The 25,593-nt window shown below is 36.4% G+C and overlaps 1 protein-coding gene across 2 annotated transcripts in view; it reads left to right on the forward strand.

Moving 5' to 3' along the window:
• Nucleotides 1-188: 188 nt before the first annotated feature.
• The window catches only part of LOC127970617 (semaphorin-4G), a 34,491-nt gene continuing 9,086 nt past the window's right edge, over nucleotides 189-25,593 (forward strand). Inside the window, exons 1-9 of one of the 2 annotated variants that reach the window (XM_052573270.1) lie at nucleotides 189-372; nucleotides 5,929-6,243; nucleotides 16,512-16,660; nucleotides 17,645-17,707; nucleotides 17,782-17,880; nucleotides 17,973-18,066; nucleotides 18,159-18,272; nucleotides 18,535-18,689; nucleotides 24,326-24,501. In XM_052573270.1, the coding sequence (XP_052429230.1) occupies nucleotides 6,108-6,243; nucleotides 16,512-16,660; nucleotides 17,645-17,707; nucleotides 17,782-17,880; nucleotides 17,973-18,066; nucleotides 18,159-18,272; nucleotides 18,535-18,689; nucleotides 24,326-24,501 (986 nt within the window). In that variant the 5' untranslated portion in view covers nucleotides 189-372; nucleotides 5,929-6,107. The remainder of the gene's footprint in view (nucleotides 373-5,928; nucleotides 6,244-16,511; nucleotides 16,661-17,644; nucleotides 17,708-17,781; nucleotides 17,881-17,972; nucleotides 18,067-18,158; nucleotides 18,273-18,534; nucleotides 18,690-24,325; nucleotides 24,502-25,593) is intronic. The other variant, XR_008156638.1, reaches the window with a different exon arrangement.

Below are 25,593 nucleotides of genomic sequence, written 5' to 3' on the forward strand. Positions count from 1 at the left end.
TGATCTCCATTCTTTCAGCATATTTAACAATGAACAGATTGCATGTTTTAACAGTGCTCTTTGTTTACAATCACAATTGTGTAAGTGTGCTTTTTCCAATAGATTGCGGAGGAATGCCGTAGCCCAAATGTTTCCCAGGAGCTCAGATGTTTATTTATTTATTTGTTTGCTGTCGGAGCGCAGTGTTTGAGATGGGGAAGTGGCGCAGGAGGGCGTACAGTACCTGTGTCGAGACTCGCGCACACACAGCACAGCGACTATCACAGCTGAGTTCATTCCGCGTCTGCGCTCTGTCTCGCGCTACTTGGCTTTACACTAACTACTAGACGACTTTAAGGCGTTTTTGGGCGATTTGTGACCAAAGACATTTCGGTAAGTAGACCACTTCGATATTGTACACGTTTTCTTATTCTTTTTTGGGATATTAGTTGTCAGTGCACGTCTGTATCTTGATATTGATCATCGCACGAAAGATTTAAGTTCTCTGATAGTTCGGTATGAACAAGTCTATTTTGCATACTGTTGTCTTAAGTTAACATCCTTTAGACTACAAGAAAAAGATTAAATATAATTGAAATGAAATTATAATTTTGCATAGGCGAAACCTCAGCGTATATGGCAAGCCACTTTAACATTTATTCCTTAAACTGTTTTTACTAGTACTTTTGAATTATAACGAAGTAAACAAGAAGTATCTTTTAAATTTCAGTTGTGTAAAATAATTACTAATACAAGTAGCCTAACTATTCTTTTTTACTTGATAATCTTTTTTAGTTTTTTTTTTTGGTAAATATTCATATATTTGCTTAAATATATGTTCTAGTATTCTTAGTAATAATTTGAAAATAATTATTTATAAACTAGTGTTGAATCTAGTTAGATAGATAGATTACAGTAACTAAGATATATGCAATGGTACATAATAAATAGTTACTAACAATAACACTAAAATAAGTTCCAGCAACAGTTAGAATAGTCAATGTCTGAACCACAAAGTTGCTCTTTCTTACCAGTAAAAATGGAATAGCAATTTGTTACTAGGATTGTAACTATTGGCTATTAAGTATTTTAAGAACTAGCAAATAGGTAGAAGTAAAACAAAATATACTAGCAAAACATACTAGTTGGAAGTGAAATGTTATTACACCAGTAACATAAAAATAGGTGCTAGTTCATTTTAAGGAAATGCATAAAGGGTGGCTTGCCATACAAAATATAATCTTTCTTTTTCCTGTCAAAAAGCAGTTTATTAAAAGTTAGCCATTAAACTGTGAAAGGCAATGACTGATTAATATTTTAGTCTACTGATACGTGATGTGGAAAAGTGTCAGAAAGATTGTGGACACATCCGTGTTTGAGCAGATTAATGCGCAGAGTATTAGTCACCTTACAGTGAGAATTTCCACTGCAGTTTTTTCCTGGCACAAACACATTTAACTGTCCAAGTTCGATGACATCTGGGAGAAGAAAATCTATGAGTGACGCACCAGAAAACAGAAATGTGCCCAGCAGTAATAATACACAAATTGAAATGTCTAATAATTGTTTCATAAATATGTGAATACCTTATTGATGCATAATTCTGAAAGTCTTATTTAGCTTTTCTGAATTGTTGCTGATATTATGCTATCTTACTTATAATATAAAAATATTAAAACTATAAATTACAAAATATATGCTCTCTCACATGCCTCAACAAAGTTTAATGCAGCTCTTATGCTGCATCATAGATGTGAAGCTGCATTAGAGCTGCATTAAATACTATGGGACGAAGCTGCCTTTTCTACGATTACATTTATTTGAAATTCTGTCTTTAAACAGAATTTGGAGCGTAGTTTCTTAGTTGTGTAAAGATTCCTTTGTTTCATCCTGCCAAATGACTTTTCTGCTCTGTGTACTGCTTGGTTTTATAATTCAACAGAATCTCAATTTTATACTCAACTGAAGGGAAAAAAACAACATCATGTGATTTAGCATCCGGTCATTGACTCACTGTACAATCGGCTACTATCATCGCTTATTCTCAAGGTTCTATGTATGCAAGAATGACATTTTTGTGAAAGACGGCTTTCATAATTAAGCAGTTCTTATTTATAAGCCAAACACTGATTTAGCTGTTGAACTGATATCTTAAACTAACCATAGTGGTCTCTTATGAAAAGTTATTTATTTACTTTCTTTGTTCATTGCGTTGTGGTGGAATATTGATGGATCAGGTTTCATTGATCATGAACTAGATGGCAGATGTGCTGTTGAATTTCTGTGGAAGATTATTAGCTTCATTTGTCTAGACTCTCAAAAAGCCTTGAATTGCTACTCTGTTCTTGAATGCTATTTATCCAATGTTTTATAAATGTTTATATGCCAAAATTCTCTGCAGGTCCTTAATGCATGGAATATAGCATATCACTGTCATTCAATTACATCCATGAAATCATGATATAAAGTTAGTGTGCTTGTCAGTGTCGTTCTCTTTTTAGGCGACTGACCCTTAAACTCGCATGTAAATGTTCTCAAAGTGACTGGCAGCTGGTTAAATATGCATGAAGGGTCTCGTGAGTTGCTTGGATGAACAGAGCTATCGTTTTCTCTCTGCAGCTGCTCAATTCTTGTCTCTTGATTCAGTCCATCCTACTGTCTGATACCATGAATCCTGTTGTACAGCTCAACACTTTATTTTTAAATCAACTTGCACTGATCTTCCATTGTCTGGAACTGGCTTTAGCCCATCTCTTGAGCTCTGAAACCAGAATAAGAAATAGCAGTGTGTGTTTGAGTGATTTCTGATGTGACCACGCAGCATAAGACCACTGTGCTGATCTGGAGTTGTCACTGTAGGTTACATTTATATGCTTTCATTTGCTATCTTGGTGTTTTGTGCTAAGTGATTTTTCACTGGGAAGATTTGGCCTCTCATGTGTCTGACCTATTCTTTCTTTCTTTATAGTTCTCATTTTCTAGGACATCTGAATTGGCTGAATAATAATACAGCTGATGGTTGTGTAGTTATAATCCTTTAATGGATTTCTTTCATAAACCTCTTACACTTAAACTGGATTCTCGTTTTGCACCAAGCTATTACTCAATCCGTGATGTTCTCTGAGCGGTTCAACAGAAAAGTTATTTGATTCCTGAAACTTTCAGTGATATTTAATACCATATTCTGTCATATCTGCTAATGCTTTGTAGACAGAAAACTTCTTCAGGGGCTGCACAGACCTTTTTAATGTATATTTTAGTGATGAGATATTACCTTTTTATTACAACTAATAAGGCTTTTTCATCTGTGATTTAAATTTGTCAAAGTGATGTGAGCAGCATGTTGTGCAAAAAGAAAAAATCATAAACAGTTAGGACTAGAAGTGCTAAAAGTAATTTTATTATGTAAAATTAAGAAATATGACAGATTTGCTAAATTTTTGCTCAGAAATCAAATGTAAGAAAATGTGTGATGCTGACTGTCATTGACAATTTATTGATTTTCTAAATGATAGTACAATATGTAAACTAATTAATGTATTATTTGTGTAATATACACTATAAACTACAATTCTAATTTATTTCTCAATTCAAAATTCATTTTTTGCCTGCAAAAGTGATCAAAAGTGGCAGTAAATATATAAAGTTACAAAATAAAAAATAAATTGTTATATTTCATAGCATTTACTATATTTTTGATCAGATAAATACAGCTTTTGCAAGCACAAGTTCTTCTTTCAAAAAATAAACCAAAATAATAATATCAAAGCATAATTTAAATTTTATTTGTTTCAGCTTTGCTTTATAGCGTTGTTTCTGTTGTTTGAAAGAACAAAGGGATGCTGATCCGATAACCCTCTCTGGCGCATTACTGCTGGTTCCTGCGCTACAGCAGGTGTGAATTCAAGCATTTGTGAAATCTGTGCATTTATGTTTGAGAGAGTTTGTTTTGGGTGTTTCTTTATACAGAGAGAAAAGGAGTGTAAAAGTTTTGAATGAACGAGAATACAGTGGCCTAGAAAGCCACTGGGAATGTGCTCTCCGAAGAGGAGATAGAGGGGAAAAGAAAACAGTGCTCATCTGGTGCACAAGCTTGTTTAATGGAATGAGGGAGAGAGAGTGTGTTTATCTGAGAGAGGGGGAGAAGTCTGTAGTGTTTACAGAAGAGAGGGGCTGAGTGTGTAAGAGTAATGGACAGAGGGAGGCGAACAGTTGGATGCTCAGGCCACTGTCCTCCTAAATCACATCAGACTCACACACGAGCACAATGACTCTTCCTTTTTAAGAAACAACCATTCTCATACAGGTCAGTCATGTCCATAACACAACAATAGTAAGAATAGTGTCAATATGGAGACAAATTTGATCTAACTGATGCACTAAAAACTTTCCATTAAAAAGGTTTAGATCAAAAGAAGTGAATTCAGTCATGACCACTCTTGGAGTGATAAATTAAACCGGCATTTACTGGCGTGGGCATGAAATATTCATAAGCTTGATTTTAGCAGATGAGAACTGCTGTGCTGCTGCTGAACAAATAAAATAATTAGTTTAGCTTAGTCAAAAATAAACAAGAATGGCTTCTGCAAGAATGTTGCACCCCTTAGCAGATCTCTACAGGTGGTGCTGGGGAGGAGGAGGGGTAACATAAACGTTCATAACTCTGCAACGTGCCGATCCTGATTGGCTGGTGCGATGGCTTTGAATGAACCAATTAGCAATTAGTTAGTTTCATGGCTGAAATATTTATTTAGATATCTTTAAAAATTAGATACATGAGATACCAGTGGCTTTCAAAAAGTGCTTTTATTCTGCGTAAGAAGGTCACCCTTTCATAATGGCTGTCATGTTTAATAATACTTCACTTCCCTGATAATGCGATAATACCATAACCCGCTGCTGGGTTTTAATGGCATACAGTAAATGAATCATGGGTGACAGATACACCTGCTTATAACCAGGCCCAGATGAAATCCGTGGACTTTCCTCATGTGATTATTATTATATATTTTATTATTATTATTTTTTTTTTTTTGTTTGTCAAGCACAAATTGTTTATACATTATGATTCAAATTATTAGGGTTAGAAATACTTAAAGTCTCTCTCTCTCTTTTTTTTTAAACAGTGATACATTTTTTTCAGCATTCTTTGATGAATAAAAAGTCCTGAAGAATAGTACTTATTTAAAATGTAAATCTTTTGGAACATTATGACTTTGTCTTTTTTGATCAATGCATCCTTGCTGAACAAAAGTTGTATTTCTTCAAAAAGAAAACCTTTGAAATGTAACTAAACTAATTTCCACTGAAATATCCTTATGTATGCTCCAGAGCAGTATTCTCATGATTTCCAAACATGAACTTAAAAACTCTGAAGCATTTCCAGACTAATCCGACCTGCTTTTGATGAGAGAAGGTGAGAGAAGTCAGAGATGAGCTCTGGCTGAGTTTGTGATAGTCCTGAATCTTTTGGATTAGACTATTCAATTTTCCTACATCAATTACCAGCTTATTATTCAATGCAGTCACCTCAGACACAGCTCAGGATTAAAGGCCTGAAAGTTCAGTGTCACTGGATGCGCAGTTGCATCCTTTGATCTTCACTTTGCGTACCACTGAGTGTCCATGTGCTTTGTGCATGTGTCACTCAGTCTTTTATAAATTTGAATAGAATACTTCATTTCTATTAGATCAACCTTTTAGTGGCACAGGGTGCACTGGTTTCCTTTTAACATGCCCGCGTTCCTTTGTTTTGTGAGAAACTTGAGAATCTTGATAGTTGGTTGTCCTTGGGCGATCTGGGCAGAGAACCACAGTTAAATGAGAGAAATCTGATTAAGCATCAGAACACGCGCTTCACCTGATCATATGTCAGCTTAACTATGACATCAGCACTTACTAGTTATTTCTGTACCTGTCCTAAACTTCTTGTTTTTTCTTGTTTTGCAGAGTGAAGTGCTTGAGGGAAAGAGATCCATTTTATTTTCGGGTGAAGAAGAGTAAAACAGCAGCATTTGTGCATACCAGAGGAAACGGTCTTAAGAGACGGCGTTATTGACTTCCTGCTCCCTTGAGAGGAGGGGTGAGCGGCAGTCTCGTGGTACTCACCCCTCCTGGTCAGACTGCTGATGCTGAAGATGTTGACCAATAGTGCATGGCTGCTATTCCTGCTGTTGGGGTGTGCTGTGTCCACTCTGTGGGGTTACCCATTCAGACCCCCGCTAGACCTGGATGTGACCCCCAGAACTACGGTCCTCTTCAACGGTATGATACACATGTTTTGTTTTTAATTCATTCATTCACATAATACTGAAGAGAGAGATCCACCAATCAGACAAGTCACTGTTACTATGGAAACAAATTATGGCAAAAAGAGCTCTGACCATCCACACCCACAAAGCACTGCTAATATCTCAAACGAGTCTCTCTATCCTCTCAAACTACTATTATACTATATACTATACTACTATACTATATCGTATCAGTACAATTTTTTAAAAAGATATTAATATTTTTCAACAAGGATGCTTAAAATTGATCAAATGCGGTGGTTGCAAAACAATTTTGTTTACAAAAAATGTTGTTCTTTTGACCTTTGTTCAAAGAACCTTGGAAAAAATGCATCACACATGCACACACACAGAATTTGCTTCACAGAAATAAATGATAATTTATTAAATTAGAAAAGTTATTTTACATCGTAATAATATTTCATTATATTGCAGTTTTTACTTTATTTCTGATCAAATAAATGCAGCTTTTGTGAACAAATCTTACCAAACTTTTGCTCATAATATGATTGATGGTAGTTGTAAAGTTCAGGTTTTGAGTGGGATTAGTGATGTAGAATATGGTCATGCAGAATATGTGCTTTATAATTACTAATAAACAGCCAATATGTTAATAATAGGCATGCTAAAAAGCAACTAGTTAATAGTTAGAGCTGGTCCCTATTCTAAAGTGTTAGGCTACGGAGCTACAGTTGGTTCAATTCAAGTGTTAGAATGTCCTAATGGAGAATTGTTTGAAATCCCTATGGAGCAAATCATTTAGAAAAATGCTTCCAGAACCAAGACGGCTGAAAAAGTGGGCAGTGACTGTTGCACTCAATATTATGGAATTTTAATACGATAAGCCCCAGCCCATCCTGCAAATAAAGTAAAATTTCTTTACCTGCCCCGCCCCGCCCCGCCCCGCCCCGCGCATCGGGGACATCACGGAAGTTACGTTGCTACTTATACCTTCGTATTATAACCTTATCAAAAATATGATAATATATATTCCAAATATTTCATATAGGCTATAGGGAATTGTACCTAGTTATGGTTAGTTCGTGCATGAATATTTTAGGTGAACGAATTGTTCTCGTTCAAGTAATCCACTGACTCATATTTCTCGTTCACTGAAGTTCCTCCCTCCACAGCAGCGCGCGAGCTCGGCGTTATTAGCACCGCATGCGCAGCTTGTGAACAGCTCTTGTCAAAGAGTTACTCAAAATGGGATGGAGCATGTGATTTGTTGATTGTTGTGAACGAATATGATCTTCACATTTGTGAACGAGTTAAATGAACTGATACATAGTTCATTCGTGAATGAAATGAATGAGAGTATACCAGGTCAGTGAGCCAAGCATATCTCAATCAGAAATAAGCAGATACAAAGCGCAGTTATAGGTGCACATACGCTTGTTTCATATTTAGCATACAGAACATAACTCCACATTTAATCCACGATGTATTAATGTGAATAAATTATATATATGAACTGTCTGACCAAACAATTAAAACGTTTAATTATGCAAGAAAACCTTGCGCTTTGTTCATCTGAAAAACTTATTTATGTGATCATGCACACACTTTAATAAAGCCAAATCAGTTTTTGTCATAAGTAAATACGTTCATTGACTTAAGACATAACATATAAGACACTCTTTTTCGCCACCTGTTGTGGCGTATTTGTGTATAATATGAAGAAATGGTCACTGAACGAATCAGTGAACGAATCTGAACAAATCATTTGGTGAACGAACTGAAAATCAATGAATCTCTTGAAAGAATCAAAATTTCCACCACTAAATTCTACGCACCATAAATTGATTTTTTTACATTTTGTTTTTAGTGACCTGCCCCGCAATAAAGTGCATCCACAAGATGACCCGCGCATCACTATACCACAGTACATTTCTGTAAGCATCTCAAGGGTTAATTTTGAAGTAAATAAAAAGGGCTGCTCAGGCAGATGCAGAGAAGCTGCTGTGTGGTTACGTGAGGGGGAGTGGGTTCACAGACTGTTTATGGCTCTGTACTTAATCATTCAGATGTAAGCAGGGCTCTATCACACTCGTTCAGATGACTCGCTGCTTGCCAGCTTGAATTTTGTATATCTCTTCGCTGTTGAACAATAAAACGCCTTTCTCTCCCATCTGTGAAGCAGAGGTGCAGGAGAGAAGGCACTATAAACCAACCCAAGGTTACCTTTATCTCTAGTGCTTAGTTACACAACCGCAGAGAGGTCAGAGGTCTGAGAGACTTGAGGCCTGTGTTGAGTTTAAAAACACGAGTGCAGCGGGTTCACTCTCCAAGACTCATCCAGGTCAATGCAGAAAACGCTCAAAACATTTTTAGAGAATGTCATTTTAAAAATAACGTGTCAGATATTGGCATTAGATAACTAATTATGTTAAATACGTGGAAACAATCAAACGATTAATCGCGATTAATCACATTCAAAATAAAAAAATGTATTTACATAATATATCCGTGTGTACTGTGTATATTAATTATGTGTGTGTGTGTATATATATATATATATGTATATATATACACACACATACTGTACATACAGTAAATATTTACAAGTATATAATTATATTCATATAATTTATATTATACATAAATATATTTTCTACGTAAGCTTACACATATACTATATAAGCAAAAACTTTTATTTTGGATGCTATTTAATCATTTGAAAGCACAGTGGAAAGATACATATTATTTACTTTTTTTTTTTTTTTTTTTGATCTTTATGTTTAGATGATACTAGTTGATACAGTTATGCGTTTTTTTGTATTCAAAGTTGAGTTAGATCTATTTGTCGTGAACCAGTTTATTGCTTAAAAAAAAACATTATTCATTCATAACTAGGGTTGGGTATCGAATACTGGTTTCATTTTAGAACCGGTTCCAAATTTCCAACAACTGAGTATTCGATAAGACGCGTGTATTTCAGTTCGGCTTAATGATTCCTGCATTCACATTTTATTGTGATTTAAAAAGATTTAAGTGCAGGAATGGAACATCTGACTCACTTTTTGTGTAGAAAGTGAGGTGTAGCACATAGAGCTGCTCAGAAAAAGCCAAGTGGCTGGAGCTCGGGGGCCTCACTGGACTATAATCCATCCCTGCATACATCTCTGACAGATCTTTTCATCAAGTTACTTAGCAGCTTCTGCTGCACTTACAAAAACCATTGAGCTCATCTCTCCTCTCATCATTTCATTTAGCATCCCTGTGCAGGCATGAGCTCAGATTAGCACTGTGAGCGGAAAACGAGATGTCAGTACTTCTGAGTTAATATCAATCCCCTGGTCAGCAACAGGCAAGAGATGAGAGAGTGTAAAAAGGAATACATTAAAATAGGGTTTTTGGGATACTTGGTGCCATAAATGAGATAAGACATGACTGAAGGGAGAATAAACACTTTTTAACCCTAGAATGCATTAAGCAGGATCTTTTTAATCAATAAGAAATTATTTGATATTTCCTTTAAAAATACTTGATATCCGGTTTCTTGGTCACAAAATGGTAAGAAATTATATTTTGTATCACTACCCCAAGACCACATGAAGGAGGTCAAAATGGCCTGTATTCATTTCCTATAATTTTTTTATGTTTTTATCAGTAATAATATTTATTTTCTTAAATGTTTTGATTACTTTAACAACTTGATTACTCAAAAATCTGACTTTGTTTTGTTCTAAACCTAGAATGTTATTAAGAAGACACCCTTTGTGTAGTCGTTTTTTTTTTTTTTTTTTGGATCATGCTTTGTAGGATTAATGTAGTAGTTCTTTATGTAAGTTTGAACTCTCTTACATATATTGCATAAATATATATATTTTTTATCAAAAATCTTAAAATAGTCCAAATATTCTCAGTGAAATATTATATAATGACCGCTAAAGTGTATAATTAGCTGTTTTTCTAGGCACTTGTCTCTCACAATCTATGCTCACTTTATTCTCAAATAATAAAATAATTTAACGTTTTTTTATTTAGGAAAATATATATCAAATTGGATATTTTTATATAATAATTTGTATAATTAATTTAAGCATTATTATCATGTTATTTATTACTTACGAGTTTGCCATGAATATAGCCTTTGATGGAATATGACATTAAATTATTATTTTATATAATAAATAATTTAAATGCATTGATATTCTAGAGCTACGGAATATTCTAAATGCATTAATATTTCATACCAATTTATTTATTTATTTGTAAGCACTATGTACAACTACATAAAAACCTTGCAAAATAAACACTTTAGGGAGATAAAAGACCATTATTTACTCATGTTAAGTTGCTGGGAATTCATTTTCTTGTGCATATTTAATGTGAACTGTATATCTCAAGAACTCCAAGGCTTTAACTACAGAGTGAGTAAGTATCCTAAAACCCCTGATCACCTCTTTCTGTGGCTGCTTAATCATTTATCAGTTCATAGAGCGCTGTACTTTATACTTTAGTAACCCTCAGAGACATGAGACAGAGTTGAGATAGTGACAGGCTACCTGAGGGAGGACAGTGTAAATTATATTTGCACTGTATGTATTGTACACCCTAAGCACACTCATTATGCTTCTGTCAAATATCAAAGCTCCCACTGCTGTGAAACTGCGTGAAGCGGCTGGTTTGTACATGATTGTGAACGCAGAGTTCCTCGCTGGTTCTCAGGAGACCTTCACTTGTTTATTTAGCAAATACACAGTCTCTCTCTCTCTCTCTCTCTCTCTCTCTCACACACACACACACACACACACACACACACATACACACGCATGCACACACATGCACAAGGCCTCTGGGATGACAATCCAAATCATGTTGTGAATGTCATATTGATTAGTTAATTAGCAGTGCAGTTGAGCAGACAGAGGGTGTGTGTGTGTGTGTGTGTGTGTGTGTGTGTGTGCAGACTTGCCTGGACTGGACGGGAGTGTCTTGAGCTACTGTAATGTCAGTTGTAAAGGTCTAATAATAGTCATTCTGCTGTCAGTGCTCAATTGCATATTCACTACATGGCTATGTTGACATCCCCTTCTAATTGACAGGTTGAGCTAGGCCCTCAATTCCAGTGCAGACAGATGTTAATGTTACATTTTAGAGAATGTCATGGAGTTGGGTTTCAGTTGAATGGGATCTAATCTCTTTATCCGTGTTACAACATCTATTGAAAACAAAAAAGACTATTAATACTAATACTATTAATGGTTAGCTGTGTTGTTTGAGTGTCCACGTCCTTTTGACCGTATTGTATAATTGCATATTACATATTTGAACCAGAACTAAAAAAAGTAAATAAATGATAAAAAAAATAAACAGATGTTGTTTTCTATCTCTCTTATAGTCCCCAGGGCCCGTATTCACAAAACATCTTAAGGCTAAAAGTAGCTCATAACTCACAGATTTAGGAGAAAATCTTCAACAAACAAACAAAAAATGTTGTCTAAATTCTTACTCTAAGAGTATTTCACAAAGCATTTTAGCACCAAATCTAGCTCCGAAAAGTGTGAAACATTAGGAGTAGAGAAGAGGACTCCTAAGTCACTAAGATCAAGCCACAAACTATCCTAAAATGACTGTTGCCGGCAATCTGCCTCTAAATGTATACATTTTTAGAAAGATTTGGTATATTGCCTTAATTGCAGGGGTATTTTGACTGTTGTACAAGAAGTTGTTTACAAGAAGAGGCTAACAATTACATATGCATATAAGAGGCTGACAATTAGCTGAACATATAATTGTTTAATTAGTGACTTTTAGCCTGCATTTTAAAATATTTATTTGAATGTGGCAATTAACATTTTTATTTTTAAACCTTTATTTGAGTGTGGCAACATAAAATCGATATTTCTATGTATAAATCTCTGGCAGAGCCTGCCCCTATCAGCCAATTACTGCGGGCATAGTTAGTAAACATGCATGCTGACATCATCCTTAGCAACTACATTTTCATTTCTTAAAGAAAAATCCAAACTTTTGAACAGTGGTGTATTTTGTATGGCAGTGTATGACGAACGCAATCTGCTACAGTCACTTAAGCTTTCCTGTAGTGCTGAGTCATTGTAGTGGGCTGTTGCTTCACCTTACCTGTATCAATGGTTGGATTAAACTTTATCCAGAGAACAGGAAATGCTGGTATTGTTCTCTATTGCTTCATTGTTACTTCACAATGGATCTTATACCAGACTGAAAAACAGGAATTTGTGATAAAAGAAGCAGGAGAGTGTATCAGCTGTCTTTTGTTCTGAGATAGGACCAGAGATTTAATCGCTATACTGAATGTTAGAATAACAACTTAAATCCTTGTTTATGAAGACATTACACCATTTTAATTTTATTCCCAGAATAATTGTTCTTATACATTCTTAGAAAAACAAACACTACGGAGTTTGCATTGTACAGTGAAGTCAGAGAGTAATAGCACGGTAGTGAATGATTACAATATTTGTAAAGCAATGTAAATATAGGGGAGTGAATCGTAATGCCATCAGTTCAACCCCTTCAAATAGGCTCTGCGATGTTTAGTTGTTAGCTTGTGTTTTATGGATTTGGTCTTTTTATTTTAAATGTATTTATACTTCCTGTAATTGCATGGGGAAGGACATGGCAATTAAATTTGATTGCCACAGTAAATTAATCTACAATGTATATAAACATCTGGGATTGTATATTAGTATTAATGCGGAAAAACAACAGCACCCTTTGTACTTGGCATTTATTTACATATATTACAGAATAAATTGTGGATTTTTCCATGTTATAGAACAATATGGGATATTTAAAGTTTGAGTCATAGACTACTGTCATGGCACTTGTATACAAAACCGTAGTATTAGTATGGTATCATATCCCAAAACATTTTTTTTTAAACAGAGCTGCCTTGAGAATCCCAATGTTGTGGAAGTTGAAGCCAAAACCTATTTCCAACGTACTGTGTCTTTAGTTTGCCAGTGTTTCATTGACTTCTATCCGTTCCTTGTAGGATCCCATGATCATCTTGAACACACAACCATTAGTGCAGCTTTAAATCCTGAGGAGCTCTATTTGAGCAATCATAAAAACGAGTAATTCTGGTTCGGGGAAATGATTGCACGTCTCCGCTGCACTGCCATGTGCCTGAGAATGACAAGCACGCTTGTGTCTGTGTAATAGCAGGCCTGGAGAGGATGGGTGTTGTTTCATTCTGGGCCAGCTAGAGCCATTTGAACACATCTCTTGACATTCGTTTGAAGTTCAAAGCTGCTCTGCTCACCCCAACGAGGGATATCGTGCAGGTCTCTGTGTTATGTGCTTGTGAACCTTTGTTCTGTTTGAATAACCTTGTAATATGTTTACCATTTTGAACTGCTGTTTGTGATGAATCTGATGCCAAGTGGAAAAGTACAAGGTACAGTGTCAGTATGACAGTGTAAAAAATTATATGTTAATGGGAATGCATGTTTGACTGTGTGTATGTATTGTTTATTCCAGTGTGGCCGGACTAATAATGTGTTGAAGTCTTGGCCCTGTTCGGCTCTGTTGGGTTTAAGATTGACCCTGTGCTTCTGACCCACTGAAGAGTGACGCCTGAATCATTTCTGGAGTACTGTGGGAAACATTGTGATCTGATGGTGTATGTCTGAGTGGATCAATCTGTTCTGTTAACATTGTAGGCTCTGTTCTTGGGATGAAGGGTGAAGATGTTGAGAGGAAAGATGACAGCATTGGAAACGACCACAGAGGGGATCTTTCTGCTGTTTTACTTTGAGACGGCGGATTAGACTCGTGGCTTTTCTTAAGGTTCATGAAATTGGTTTGATAAATATAATCTTCCAGTCTCATGACCTCTTGCATACTAATTATTATTTTATAATTATTTTCAGCTTACAAGCTGTGCCATAAGCACAACTGACATTGAAAAGGAATAAGCTAATATTTAGAATAATGTTAACCATTATTATTATTATTACTGTATTACCCTCACCTTAATGGGTCAAATATTGGCTTCTTAACTGTCAAGTTAAGGCAAGCCAGTTTTATTGGTGGACATATGAATAATGCTATTTCCAGCCATCAAAGTGTGCAGATCATATCTTGAATGAGTAAAGCCAGAAATCTAGTGTTTGTGAAATTCAAATTAAATGTCAAATCAAGAAAAAAAATCTGATAGCAATAAATTGTGCTCAAGTCGTGCAAATAAAAGAAATTGGTAGTTTTCTCTGTTTAATGCTAATGCACATTCTAAAGTAAACAAAAGCCAAATGGCTCTCTTAACTATAAAAACCTATTAATACTAAAATAAAAAAAATATAGTCAAAGTCCTTTTAAGACAAGTCATATCACTCGTTGGCCATCTTTGAAATGCCTCTCTGGCATCCTAGTGCAACTCCTGTCTCTCTGAATGGGGAAACATCAAATTCTCCATAACTGTTCACTAAGCGTACGATTAAATTTCATATTTTGAAATCAACAAAGAAATATGACAACATCTGTGTCATAAATGTTATTACTTTTGCTCAAATAGCATTATAAAAAGCTTTTTTTCAGGCTAGATCAGCCAGTGCACATGCGCAGTCATAAGACCACGTCTCAGAACGGTGACAGTTTCTATAGCAACTGGGACGCTTCTAACGCAGCTGCAGTGATGCGATGACTTTACCGATTAGCGATTGGCTCGTTCATTCAGATGGTGGGGCTTCCTGTGATTGAGCGGCCATATTGAGCGTTGCATTTCTCTCCATTCAAAACTATACGAGTGACATGTCTTGGGTCTTCTAGAGTCTTTGTTATAGTTTATAAGCATCCACACTAATGAACAATAACATTCTGTTTATTATAAGTACTGCGGACCTGTTTCCTGCCACATTAAATGCTCATTCTGTCAATGTTTTTATCATTTATCAGCTGAAAAAAGGTTCTGAAACGATATCCTTCCTTTGTGTTGTTGTTGTTATTAAAGTTGTGCTGTGAACGTCACTATCTCTCTTAAAGGGAGAGTTCACCCAAAAATGAAAATTCTTTAATAGTATGGAAAAACATACAATGGAAGTCACTGGCTAATGTCAACTGTTTGCTTACCAATACCAGCATTCTTCCAAATACATTCTTTTTATGTTTAGCAAAAGAAAGAAGCCCATACAAGTTTGGAAAAACTTTAGGTTGAGTAAATGATGACAGATTTTTTATTTTTGGGACCATCCTTGAATTATACATGTCTTTATCATGGTCCAGTTATCACCTGACGACAAAAAGAAATGTTTCTCCATTGAGAACCAATCTTAGTTAGTGAGTTGAGTTGATGTTTTTGGACAGATTTAATGAAGATGATTTGATTGTTAATAATATAATTTGTTTGTTGTTAAGAGATGAAAGATCTCAAAGTAGATCATCATTCCTAACACACCCCGAACACAAAAACAAAAGAGCAAATGAATGAGACTGCCTGAGTATTAGAGAGAGGTTAATCAAGTCTATTGAGCATGTGTGTGTGAGAGAGAGCAGGAAGCATTAAGGAAATGCAGACGTTTCTGCATGTTTGCGAAACACAGCAGCGCTGTGTCAGCAGGGAGTCACAGGGCACCTTAATTATCTTCTTTTTCAGTTTCGGTCTGTCTCTGGTATACGCTGTCCCTGCAGCTCGCTCCCCTCTGTCTCTCCGTAGCTGTGTTTGTCAGCTCTGCTGTCATTGTAGCGCTCTGGGTCTTCAGCCAAATCTGGCTGCGCAGCATAACCTGTCCTGTCCCTGCATGCATTGCTGCCACGCACTGCTGCCTACACAAGTGGAGACGTGTGACCTGTGCATGGGCTGCGTGTTGATGTTTTTCATGTTACATACCATACAGCACGTGTCATGCGCACATTATCACAGTAGTGCGATCCACAACACACTATTGAGCAAACAAGAAACCAGTCATGTTTGTTTGTGCATCAGCTCACCTTTGTGCTAAAAGGCCTTTCTGCCTCCTACGCTCATTATGGAATGAGTGATGACTGTCTTCTACTACTTAGAGTAATTATATGTACACAATACGTACCATAAACATATAAAGTGCCAGTTCAACTTCTATATTCTTTTATTATACATTTTAAGCAGACGACCTCTGTCAAACTCAGAATCACAAGCATTTTATACACGGACTCACTGACACAGAAAACAGTACATCTTCACAATACCAAGCACCCACAGAACTTTAGTGAAGTGTTTACGGATCCTTTTATGGATAAAGTATTTCTTTAACTGGTCTGTCTTGTGTGTTTCAGGGCTGTTGGGCCTGAGGCGATTCAGAGGCTCGACACTGAACTACAGTTTATTGCTACTGGAGGAGGAGGCAGGCCTGTTGTACGTGGGAGCGAGAGGGGCTTTATATGCCCTGCAGGCTAGTGACATCTCCAGCAGCTCTCTGCAGACTGTACGTACTGACAAATCAGCACTTAATTACAGAGCTTGCCAGGCAGAACTGTATTGATATTCCTGAAATATCCTATTTTTATTCTTCTTCCGAGCCACAATTTTCTGCAATTAATTCAGCAAAAAAACGCTCAAGATGCAGACTCCATTCAAATGTTATGTGAATAATTTCACTGTTATGTGTCATCTATTTTGGGCTTATGCAAACGCAATACTCTTTGAAAAATGCAGATATTTGAAAATATCTGCGACGTACAAAGTAAAAGGACATTCACGCAGGAAATGGAATAAAACAGCATTAATAAAGAAAATAATACTTATACTTTTGATTAAAAGTCATAGTAAAGAGATTTGTAATGTTTCAAAATAATTCCATTTTTAAATAAATGCTGTTCTTTTGAACTTTGTATTCATCCAATTAAATGATAAAAAATTATAATTTTTTAAAGATAAAAGTCATTTATTACTAAATTATTCAAATTATGAATTATTTTGGTTTTCTTTCTTTTTTTTTTATTTGCATACCGAATTGCGATTTATGTGATTATTTTGTAATATATATATATATATATATAGAGAGAAAGAGAGAGAGCAAAGAAGAAAAAAAAAGAGCAAATTATGTGTTGTGGTATCCAATAATAAGTTTAAAACTTGAGGAAATATAAATATGGTGTATTTTGTTTTAACATTTGTTTCTTTTTATAGATCACTAAAGATGCTTTATTTATATATATATATATATATATATATATATATATATATATATATATATATATATATATATATATATATATATATATTTTGTAGATTCTTTCCTCCTGAGAATTCAGATTTTGTTTCACTATTGTGTTTCAACTACTGTGCATAGTGATTTAATGTGAGAGTTGTTTACAAACACCAGTTGGTACAATATAGTACTGCAAACTGGAGCATTTTTACAAGTCTTGACAGTTCAAGAATTCTTGCTAATCTTGTACTCGGACAGATTGACTGGGAGGCATCAGATGATCAGAAACAGCAATGCTTGAACAAAGGGAAAGATAACAAGGTAAGTCACGATCTCCATCTTTTGTGTTATCATCTCTAGTTCACATACTGACGTAGACGTCTTCCCCCTTACAGACAGAGTGCTTCAACCACATACGATTCCTACAGAGGTTCAACAGCACACACTTGTACACGTGTGGCACGCATGCTTTCAGCCCTCTGTGTGCATACATTGTAAGTAACTGGGATGTCTCTTAACAAAGAGATATTATTTTAGGATGAGGACCTTCATATATAGGACTAAGTCATTTTATTGTGTTTTCCAGGATGGGAGGGAGTTTAAGATCTCGTCAGCCTTCGAGGAGGGTCGAGAGAAATGTCCATATGACCCCACCAAAGGCTACACTGGCCTGTTAATTGGTATGACATCAATAAATCAATTAGCAATATATGTTACGCTCTTAGTTTGTTTCATTAAAAACAATCCCAGTCATATCATCTGTTTCCCTTAGATCAGCAGATGTACACGGCATCTCAGTATGAGTTCCGGAGCTTTCCTGACATCCGACGCAACTCTCCCAATCCCACATTGAGAACAGAAGAGGCTCCAACTCAATGGTTACAGGGTCGGTCTGCTGCAGCACATTTTATTAGTAAAATATTTCATCCCACACCATCAACATTACCTCATGTTTGGATCTCTGAAGTCATAGATGGATAATAAACTTTAGCCATTTAACACTACAGTGGTGTCCACAAGTCTGAGACCACCATCTAAACTTGGTGTAAAGTTGTAGGAGCATCATTACTCTAATCTTCAGTGTCACATGATCCTTCAGAAATCATTCTAAAATGCTGATTTGCAGTCTTCTGTCTTGTCCCGAACAGAGGCTGATTTTGTGGGCTCAGCGCTGGTGAGGAAGAGTGTGAGTGGCTCAGTGGGAGATGAAGATAAGATTTACTTCTTCTTCACTGAGAAGAGTCAAGAGCTCAGTCCATACTTTAGTCACAGCAGGGTGGCACGGGTCGCCCGTGTGTGTAAGGTACAGAAGATGTCTTCACTCCACACATCACTGCATATGTTCATGTTAATTCTCTTCTGCATCTTAAAGCTGGTTAATTGAAAGTGCCAAAATTATGGGGTAGAAATCCAGACTGGGGTAAACATGCTTTGTATAGTAAAGTGGAACAAAATTTAATCTCTTCGATGAAAGCAAATAAACAACAAATGCTTGATTCTATCCACAGTATAATCATGCACAAGAAAGGGAGATGGCAAGACATCGTCCTCATATTTGAGTTCTTAAGAGACATCCATTGCCTTGCACCAGAAAATTGCACGCATACTAAAAAGTTCCTCACCAATGCGTTTTTAGGCTCTAAACGGTTTCATTCTCAGCATTGTAAGGGCCGTGCCCTCAAAATGCTCCTTTATTTGAAGTGTGGTATTCTACAAGTTTCCTAATAGGGTTTTACAGCGACGTTGTTGCCAGGCGTCTCACTCTCTAACGGTTCCCTTCCCACGAGACTCGCCTCACTGTCTCGCTTCTCAACCCATCAGTCTAGCTCTGAACACTTAGATCAAAGTGCCAATTCAAAATGTCTGCAATTTCACATCTTTTCTAGGATGCAACTCTACAGTGTTTATTTACCATCTGATGTTTTTCTGCACATTCAGTGTGCTGATTAGTGCATACAGTATTGTTCAAAATAATAGCAGTACAATGTGACTAACCAGAATAATCAAGGTTTTTCGTATATTTTTTTATTGCTACGTGGCAAACAAGTTACCAGTAGGTTCAGTAGATTCTCAGAAAACAAATGAGACCCAGCATTCATGATATGCACGCTCTTAAAGCTGTGCAATTGGGCAATTAGTTGAATTAGTTGAAAGGGGTGTGTTCAAAAAAATAGCAGTGTGGCATTCAATCACTGAGGTCATCAATTTTGTGAAGAAACAGGTGTGAATCAAGTGGCCCCTATTTAAGGATGAAGCCAACACTTGTTGAACATGCATTTGAAAGCTGAGGAAAATGGGTCGTTCAAGACATTGTTCAGAAGAACAGCGTACTTTGATTAAAAAGTTGATTAGAGAGGGGAAAACCTATAAAGAGGTGCAAAAAATGATAGGCTGTTCAGCTAAAATGATCTCCAATGCCTTAAAATGGAGAGCAAAACCAGAGAGACGTGGAAGAAAACGGAAGACAACCATCAAAATGGATAGAAGAATAACCAGAATGGCAAAGGCTCAGCCAATGATCACCTCCAGGATGATCAAAGACAGTCTGGATTTACCTGTAAGTACTGTGACAGTTAGAAGACGTCTGTGTGAAGCTAATCTATTTTCAAGAATCCCCCGCAAAGTCCCTCTGTTAAAAAAAAGGCATGTGCAGAAGAGGTTACAATTTGCCAAAGAACACATCAACTGGCCTAAAGAGAAATGGAGGAACATTTTGTGGACTGATGAGAGTAAAATTGTTCTTTTTGGGTCCAAGGGCCACAGGCAGTTTGTGAGACGACCCCCAAACTCTGAATTCAAGCCGCAGTACACAGTGAAGACAGTGAAGCATGGAGGTGCAAGCATCATGATATGGGCATGTTTCTCCTACTATGGTGTTGGGCCTATTTATCGCATACCAGGGATCATGGATCAGTTTGCATATGTTAAAATACTTGAAGAGGTCATGTTGCCCTATTCTGAAGAGGACATGCCCTTGAAATGGTTGTTTCAACAAGACAATGACCCAAAACACACTAGTAAACGGGCAAAGTCTTGGTTCCAAACCAACAAAATTAATGCTATGGACTGGCCAGCCCAATCTCCAGACCTTAATCCAATTGAGAACTTGTGGGGTGATATCAAAAATGCTGTTTCTGAAGCAAAACCAAGAAATGTGAATGAATTGTGGAATGTTGTTAAAGAATCATGGAGTGGAATAACAGCTGAGAGGTGCCACAAGTTGGTTGACTCCATGCCACACAGATGTCAAGCAGTTTTAAAAAACTGTGGTCATACAACTAAATATTAGTTTAGTGATTCACAGGATTGCTAAATCCCAGAAAAAAAAAATGTTTGTACAAAATAGTTTTGAGTTTGTACAGTCAAAGGTAGACACTGCTATCTTTTTGAACACACCCCTTTCAACTAATTGCCCAATTGCACAGCCTTAAGAGCGTGCATATCATGAATGCTGGGTCTTGTTTGTTTTCTGAGAATCTACTGAACCTACTGGTAACTTGTTTGCCACGTAGCAATAAAAAATATACTAAAAACCTTGATTATTCTGGTTAGTCACATTGTACTGCTATTATTTTGAACAATACTGTATACGTAAATAGTTTGTTGAAGACACAGATCACATCTTTACAGTCTTAAGGTCAGGATGTTGGATGTTGACTGCAAAGGACATTTTGTTGTTGATAATTGGCCTAGTAGTTCAGATTAATAGTAATAATAATATTAATATTACACTAGCTGCTAGCAAACGAGATGAGAATTATGAGTGTATTTGTGTATGTATGTGAATTTAGCTTTTCTTTAAAATAGGTTAAATCCTTATACTAAATTATAGACTAGTTACACATGATATTTACACTAAATATTTCAGCATTTTTTTAAGATGTCTCTTATGGTCAATCATACATTTATTTTGCATTTATATTACAGTATAATTATAAAGGTTGGAAACTGTTCTGCTTGATATTTTTTGTGGATTTTTTGCTAAATAGAAAGATCAGAATAGCAGTATTTATTTGAAATAGAGATCATTTGTAACATTATAAATGCATTTACTGTCAGTTTTGACTAACTGAATGCATCCTTGCTTGAATAAAGATAAATAAATGAATAAATTCTGACAGAAAAAGTGTACACAAAAGCGGTTTAGATAACATAGACTGAACTGCATTATAAACCAGTGTATTGAGGCTGGGGCTGGTAAAGTGTGTGAAGCAGGCTGTTTGGAGTGAGGGTAAAATCAGCTTCTCTGTGGCAGTTCACACAGCAGGATCACCTTAATGAGTAGATTATTGTTCATTATCCTCATGCTAGAGGGATTAAATGTTGTTAATGCACACTAGCTGACACTGAGCTGAGGGAAAGCCATAATTAAACCCAGTAACTCAGCTGTTGTCAGTAGCAGTCTGTATAAAGACTTAATAAAAGCTTTCTGTTTATTCATACTGGTGTAGTATAGAAATCTTTAGCAGTTTTAAAATATTCAAAGCGATGGATTGAGATTATCGTATCAGTGCCAGTGCATTAAGCTCAGGTTTCATATCACCATACATCTGCTTCTGAATATCATCAGGCTGAGATGATGGCATCATAAATCGACATTCAACTGCCAGTTTTCCTTTTCCACAGTGGAAATTAAAGGCCATAACATTATAGAGACAGTGTTATTACCGGAAACTAAGTAAAGAAAAAAAAGGAAAAGTTGCAAGATGCTTTTGGGTCCCGTCAAAGTTATTCCCCCATGAAGATTTATTCTCCTCTTGGGAGGCAGCATGGAAAATTTACTTGATCCCTTTGACATGGGAATCCCTTTAGATACAAAAACCCCCATCCAATTCAGTAAATTTCCCTTTCCCACAGTCACACTGGTGATAATGTTAGCTGCCATCAGCCATGCCTAAAGCAGAGCCAATGATCCATATTAAAGAAATTATAAACTTTCTTCTACTACATTTTGGTGCGAATTATAAATATTGATAAAATGTATTAATATTTTATTTTATTTATTTATTTTATATTTGCTTTAACTGTTTACAAACCCGATTCAAAAAAAGTTGGGACACTGTACAAATTGTGAGTAAAAAAAGAATGGAATAATTTACAAATCTCATAAACTTATATTTTATTCACAATAGCATATAGATAACATATCAGATGTTGAAAGTGAGACATTTTGAAATGTCATGCCAAATATTGTCGCGTTTTAGATTTCATGAGATCTACACATTCCAAAAAAGTTAGGACAAGTAGCAATAAGAGGCAGGAAAAGTTTAATGTACATATAAGGAACAGCTGGAGGACCAATTTGTAACTTATTAGGTCAATTGGCAACATGATTGGGTATAAAAAGAGCCTCTCAGAGTGGCAGTGTCTCTCAGAAGTCAAGATTGGCAGAGGATCACCAATTCCCCCAATTCTGTGGCAAAAAATAGTGGAGCAATATCAGAAAGGAGCAATATCACTAAATTGCAAAGAGTTTGAAGTTATCATCATCTACAGTGCATAATGTCATTCAAAGATTCAGAGAATCTGGAACAATCTCTGTGTGTAAGGGTCAAGGCCAGAAAACCATACTGGATGCCCGTGAACTTCGGGCCCTTGGACGGCACTGCATCACTTACAGGAATGATACTGTAATGGAAATCACAACATGGGCTCAGGAATACTTCCAGAAAACATTGTCAGTGAACAATCCAACGTGCCAGGCTAAAACTCCATAGGCAGGGCCCAGGGGCAGCATGGGCATGGCATGGGCAGCTTACACATCTGGAAAGGCATCATCAATGCTGAAAGGTATATCCAAGTTCTAGAACAACATATGCTCCCATCCAGACATCGTCTCTTTCAGGGAAGACCTTGCATTTTCCAATATGACAATGCCAGACCACATACTGCATCAATTACAACATCATAGCTGCGTAGAAGAAGGATCCGGGTACTGAACTGGCCAGCCTGCAGTCCAGATCTTTCACCCATAGAAACATTTGGTGCATCATAAAGAGGAAGATGCGACAAAGAAGACCTAAGACAGATGAGCAACTAGAAGCCTGTATTAGGCAAGAATGGGACAACATTCCTGTTCCTAAACTTGAGCAACTTGTCTCCTCAGTCTCCAGACGTTTGCAGACTATTGTAAAAAGAAGAGGAGATGCCACAGTGGTAAACATGGTCTTGTCCCAACTTTATTGAGATGTGTTGATGCCATGGAATTTACAACTTATTTTTGCCTTAAAATTATAAATTATTCCAGTTTAAACATTTGATGTCATCTGTGTTGTATTCTGTACAGTGTTGGAATCAGGTTTGTACTTCCCAAAATTATAGACAAATGTTTATAGACAACTGTTTACTTCCATTTGGTTTTAAATCAATAAAATTTAAAATGGCTTTTAAATCGATACAATAGCTTTCAAGATCTGTTGATAATAAAGTTAAACAGCAATATTGTGAAATGTTATTACAATTTAAAATAACTTTTTTCTATTTTAACATATTTTAAAGTGTAGTTTATCCCTGTAACTGCAAAGCTGAATTTTCAGCATCATTATTCCAATCTTCAGTGTCAAATGACCCTTTAGAAATCATTCTCATATGCAGATTTGCTGCTCAATAAACATTTCTTATTATTATCAGTGTTGAATACAGTTGTGCTGCTTAACACGTTTGTGGAAACCTTAATATGGTTTCTTTTAGGACTCAATAATGAATTGAAAATTAAGAAATCTTTGGAACATTGTAAATGTCTTTACTTTCACTTTGATCAATTTTATATATTCTTGCTGAATAAAAATAATAATAGTTTCTTAAAAAAAAATAAAAAAAAGTCTTACTGACACCAGAGTTTTGAACGGCAGTGTACATGTTAGCAAACCTTTCAGATAGATATCTGCTGTTGCATCTTATGATTTCTTTTCAGCTGTTCTCTGTTGTTTCTTTTTGTAGAGAGACAGAGGAGGTCTCCTCACGCTACAGAAGAAGTGGACCTCCTTCCTGAAGGCCCGTCTGGTGTGTTCTCTACCTGACTATGAATTTCACTTCAACGTGTTGCGGAGTGTGTTTTTTCTGGAGGGCTCTGGCCCTCAGGACTCTGTATTCTATGGCATATTTGGTCTGGAATGGTAAGATAACTTTTGTACTATCCTTTTTGCATAATTGCCAATTTATCTATTTGCAATAGTGTTTCGATTTCATTGTGGGTGTCAATTACATTAGTTAACTGTCATGATGAAAGTCACTTCTTCTGGTTCTCCTTCTCAGAAGGAGACCATCTTTCTTAAATGATCCTGGCAGTTGTTTGTAGAAGTGTTGTGCTGCCGTGCATTCAGGGTGGCATGCAAATGACGCCTCAGTCGATAGCAGTTAAAGGATTCTGCCAGGGAGCATCGCGTCGTCTCACTGTGATTGGCGGGTTTGTTGAAATTGATTTTGTCTATTAGTAAGTTCATCTGTCAGTCCTGGCTCGCTCTGGACGTGAAAATTGAAAATTGCTGACATGTTCTCTTGCTGCCTGAAGCACAGAGCATTTTTATTCATAAGCAGGTCACATTCTCTCAGAAGATCAGAGAATATGTTCTGGACATGTTATAAAGAGGTCCATGAGCCAAGCTTTGACTAGTCATTGATACAACTGTAAGATGTTGTACTTTGAAGTTTGAGGGCCACATTTCTGTTTTTGCCAGCATGACAGTCAAGCAATTTCATTTTATTCAGTCGTTTCCTTTCACACATTTCAGAGCTAAAATGGTTGTAACACATCGGTCACACACACTTAACGTCTGCCGCTTTGACTGACATGACAGTCTTGTCGTCCTGCTGAAACCAGAGGGGCGGTTCTGATGAGCTGCCAGACAATCAATTTGTGGGCTGCGGCTGCCTGTGGGGCAAACCGCAAACATATGAGTAACAGTGATGAATGACAGGGCAGGCAGGACTATTATGTCTATTACGTTAGAAAATAATTAAGAGGCAGAAGGAGAGAACGAGAGCGAGACAAGAAGAGACAAATGAAATGAGAATGAGTGCGTCAGCTGAGCTGTGATGGCCTGATCACACTGACCTCTAACAGGGTAAGGTTGAATGACTGTGGTGTCACCATCTCATCAGTTTGGGTGTAAAGTTTACTTTGACGAGGGTGCTTGTTTTCCTGAGTGTTAGGCAATTCTGATTCTGCAATAAAAGACCTTTTCTTCAAGGAAGTGTTCTCACAAAAT

The sequence above is a fragment of the Carassius gibelio genome, chromosome B13 (genome assembly GCF_023724105.1).
Source record: "Carassius gibelio isolate Cgi1373 ecotype wild population from Czech Republic chromosome B13, carGib1.2-hapl.c, whole genome shotgun sequence".
NCBI classification, from domain to species: Eukaryota; Metazoa; Chordata; class Actinopteri; order Cypriniformes; family Cyprinidae; genus Carassius; species Carassius gibelio.